We start from the raw sequence: 4586 nt of genomic DNA, 5'->3' as shown, positions 1-4586 counted from the left end.
TGAGCAATAGATTCTGCGTTATGATGATGACAAGTAAATATTTATGGTATTTGTTTTCTTTATGTGCAGGTTGTAAGAATCTTCCTTTTTGTTATTATTTTTTTTAAATTTTGCTACAGGTTTGAGTCGGCTATTTTAGATGCTAATACATTCGATAATTTTCAACATTCTTTGATGTATTCTAACGCTAAACAACATCTCTGACAGATATGACAGATACGATCAATACAAATGAAGACGCAAATTTGCGTCCGCCAAAAAGGCATGCAAATTCTGTAGTAACATTTGCATCGACCTAAGGCACGTTTGAAAAGGTTAACGTCGATAATGACTTACACCAAAGTCGACGAAAGATGTTTGCATTTGACATTTTTTATGCTACTTGCATTTCCTTCTCCATTTTTTGCATGGATCATATGTCTAACTCAAATCCATTGCTAAAACAACCTTCGTCGGATTATCGTCATTTTAGCTTTGTTATTTGTATAAATCATGAGCTTAAGTTTTATGGTCACATTATTATTTATTTATTATTATTATTATTATATATCATTTTTTATTTTTTATTTTTTTATTTTTTTTCGTGCTTAGCATCTACTAAGTCCTGAACTCTAAAGCCTCTTTCTAACTTACCATTAATGTGATAAAGCATGCTCATGTTCTCATACCGACCCATATAGTTATCCTAAGCCTCTCTTTTCATCAGGCCTCCACACTTGTCTGATTAATGACACAAATACCAACACCATTCCTTTTAACTTGCTTTATTCGTTTAACACCCACATCTCCATCCTTGCACCCACCTGCAAAAACATACACACACTAGCTTTTCAGCTAATCCTGAAGCTCTGGTTTAAAACTTTAATGGAGTCTCATGGAAAGGCATCTTCTCCGCTCTTCCAGCTTCTCCAAGTGCAGCAGGAGCCATTTCTTCTTAAAGTCTACCTCTTGGAGAATGGATATTCCTGCAACCTCCTTAAATCGCAGGATACATTTAAATGCTGGCCTGCAGAAACTTGCAGAAAGTTTTTTGGATTCTGCTCCCATGGCATCAAGAGTAGGAGAGGAGTAAGCTTCTTTAGTTGTGTTCTTCGCAAGCTTTTGCACTTGAAGCGCATAATGAAAAGTCTGCATTTGGAAAACAGAGTTCCTGCTAAAAGGAATTGGTTCGTACTGAGCAGAAGCCGATTTAGGAGATTGCTCCATTCTTGTGAGGAAATCATGGATGCTAAAGTGGTCTGGAAAAGCAGGGAAGATAACAAACAACTTAGTCCGGTTTCCGTCTTTGAATTTCATTCAGCTGAGTTCCTCTCCCCACACAATCACTGTAAGTTCATTTCATCTTCAACCATGCATTAATTGATTAAGGGCATGTTTGGAGCAGCTGTAGCTTATCTAGCTTATTCAGATCATGAGTTTACTGATCAACAGCTGATCTGGATAAGCTGACTGACTGTTTGGTTTGTGCGTTTGGAAAACAATTGATTTGCAATTGTTTCTAAATAAATGATCATTCTGCCCATTTGCAGTATTTCTGTTACTGCTGGATAAATGATGTTATCAAATAAAGTTTTTCAAGTGAATGCTTACTTAACTTTATCATAAAAATGATGTTATCTATCAAATTTAACTTAATTGGTTCAGTGTTATTTGCTTGGAGGGTGTAATAATTTATTATTTTAGAATAATATGAAAATTACTTATATTCCAACTAAAAATGTGTATTTCTATTTTAAAAGTTAAAATAGTATTATTTTTTAATGTGATATAAGAAATTGGGGTGGTATAAATATATTTAGTAACTTTTAGGTGTTATGTAAATACTTAAGAATTTGGTGATATGTAAGTAAATGCCCCTATACTATATATATATGAACATCATTATGAAATGTATTATTTAAAGATACCTCGAAAAAATAAAAAAACTTGACTTTGCCAACAACAGAATAACAATTCTAATGCTAGTGAAAAATTCCTAAAGTTGCTTTAAATCTTGCATCTTCTTCTTTAATTGCATGTTCAAAGCTACGGAAGAAGAGAACCGATCAACCTCAACAATGAACTCGGACATGTCTGAAGAAGCACATTATTTTACTTGTTTCAGCAACCTAAATCAGACTGAAAATGGAGCCAGAAAGGACAAGCAGCCTCTCCTGAAATGCAGGAAGGAGCTTAAAGAGAGAATTTTTGCCTCACATTATGGTTTGAGCCAAAGCAAGTCTGAAAAATCAAGAGAAATGCAGATCTTTTCAGTGGAGAAGCATAGGAAGGAAGTTGCCAGAATAGCAAAATTGATAGATATGGACCTGTCTGGGACCAGGAGGGAATGGAGCCATTTCAAGGATGAGGCGAAAAAGACTGGTTTGGAGATAGAAAGACTCATCTTTGAAGAGATTAGAGAGGAAACAGTTGTCGAAATGTTTGGCTCTCATTTCTACACAAGATAGATTCTTTCTAATTCGTATGCATCAGTTAGCTGTTAGTCTTGATGCTCTGCATAAATGAGGTTTAGAATCGAACTCATTATGTGAAAGCTAAGCTATGGAATTGGAGAAAATTTTGCATACGTAAGATGTTTGCAGAGCTGCGTGCGTCGGAGGTTATTCAAAGGGTATTGGGAAGTTATAGGTAGGTTACAGATGTACGCAGCTCTGCAAACATCATGCGTACACAAATTTTTCTCATGGAATTGTGGCTGTAAGTTCCTAGAAGAACAGTTTTTTCTTTCTTATAAGATGAAAATAAGTACTTGGGGGATTTTTTAAGGATTTTAATTTTTTTACTTTTTGGCAGTATGGTTTTTATATTTATTTATCAATTTTTTTTAAAATTTTTTTAGTTATTATTGAATGTAATTACTTTGATTTTTTGTTTAAAATTGTGGGCCCTTGTTCAGTTTGTGACATAAATGAAATGTATGGGTTCCTATCATCCCTTTGACTGTGGAAAGGTGAGATTGTTGGGATTTCCTTTTTAACAAAATTACTTTCGTTTGTTGAAGTCAATCAAAATTAATAATTGATGGTTGGGTTGGGATAATGCATCTTGTGAAAAATATTATTTGGGTGAGGAAACATGATCTTCTATATGTGTATATCATCTAAGAGTAGAGAATAATTAAAAAGATTTTTAATTGTGGTTGGTATCAATAAAATAACCCTTATTGTAAATACACACACACAAATATATATATATAAATGATGGAAGGCTCTGCTAGAGTATCGCCTCATGGCGAACTCGGACGTCTGCTCGGCTGATTCTCCGTGGCCAATTGGTTGGCGGGGTTCATTGTAAGTCTCCTCAGGTCAAGGGTTCGACTCACCATGGCGTGGGGCGAAGGCTATATATATATATATATACTCAATTTAATTAAATAAGAAAAGCAAATTTTCCTTCTTAACTCGGTCGGTGTCGCGTCATCCTCGGCGTCGTTGAATGTCCATGTGGCCCGAACTGATTTGTTGTGCTTTACACAATGTTGCCACATTGTCCTGCAGTCTGATATTCCTACCCTTTGTTCGATGGTTTGACTCGTTCCATGTCATATGTTTCTAATTCATGAAAATGGATGACATCAGTTCATCTTCCCCATGGGACAGAGAACCAAGAACCGTTCGTGATCAAGCTCTATGATCTTACTCGAATCACTTGTGGTTTGTTTCTATAGCTTCATCTAAGCTAGACGAACAAATCTATACGGTTTAAGGAGCGTGATGCTTTCATTTGTTTCATAAAAGACCTAACATGAGACAAAATTTTGGTATTTTGATCCATGCCTTGTCCTAAGAGGTGTAGCCTCGATCAGGCTTGACAGAAATGATTGCATTGATACCACGAAGCTTCTCCTTGTCTCAATTTGAACTGAATTGGCCCTAGCATAAGCTAGACCAAATGGTAGCTCAGTTTGATGTTGGGATGGGATGGAGACTTCGAAAAACACTAATTTTTATTAGGGAAGATTCATGGAGGTTCTAGGAAACTCTTGGAAGGTTTAATAGCAAGTTTCAAAAGGGTTCATGTTGAGGCCAAAATTTGTCCTGGCTTAAGGCTGGAAAATTAGGTTTTCTAGTGGATTTGGTGGCTTAAGGAGACGAGGAATCAAATGCTTTAGTCAAGGGGAACACTTTTGATATTAGGGGTGGTCTAGAGAGTTCAGTGTGTGTTAAGGGTTTTTAGGTTTGCTTCTTAAGTAGCCATAGAAAGCCTTATAGAAGCTTGGCATGGTTTGGGACAAGCTTGGGCAACTCCTCAGAGAACTTTCAGAGGCATGGGAGTGGTTTTGGTTGAATCAGAGGTGCTATTTCACTTTTTTTTTAAGCTTTGACCATGGAGGCACTAATTGTGCAGGAGAGAGGGTATCCATGCCAAGTGGGCATTTGAGAGAGTTTAGGTGTGGTTTTGAAACTCCGCAAAGGAACATGAAAGGATTTGGGTGAAGTGGACTTGAGTGCCAACTACAAAGGGGATGGCTAGGTGTGATTCCCCTTTGTCCATGTTTTATTTTTTTGCTAGGTGTGATTCCCCTTTGTCCATGTTTTATTTTCTTTTCTTTTTTTGCGAATATTTTAATCTATGTTATGTGTCAC

At 36.3% G+C, this 4586-nt stretch overlaps 1 protein-coding gene across 1 annotated transcript; it reads left to right on the top strand.

The window, feature by feature from the left end:
- The first annotated feature begins 921 nt into the window (after positions 1–921).
- LOC110037418 lies at positions 922–2784 on the top strand. The gene is made up of 3 exons (XM_020742063.1): positions 922–1068; positions 1146–1327; positions 2026–2784. The coding sequence occupies exons 1-3, from the start codon at positions 956–958 to the stop codon at positions 2445–2447; spliced, it is 717 nt and encodes a 238-aa protein (XP_020597722.1). The 5' UTR covers positions 922–955; the 3' UTR covers positions 2448–2784.
- Positions 2785–4586: the final 1802 nt, after the last annotated feature.

The sequence above is a fragment of the Phalaenopsis equestris genome, unplaced genomic scaffold (genome assembly GCF_001263595.1).
Source record: "Phalaenopsis equestris unplaced genomic scaffold, ASM126359v1 Scaffold219149, whole genome shotgun sequence".
Lineage (NCBI taxonomy): Eukaryota > Viridiplantae > Streptophyta > Magnoliopsida > Asparagales > Orchidaceae > Phalaenopsis > Phalaenopsis equestris.
The sequence above is the reverse complement of the archived record's forward strand: the minus strand, read 5'-3'. Positions and strand labels throughout refer to the sequence as shown.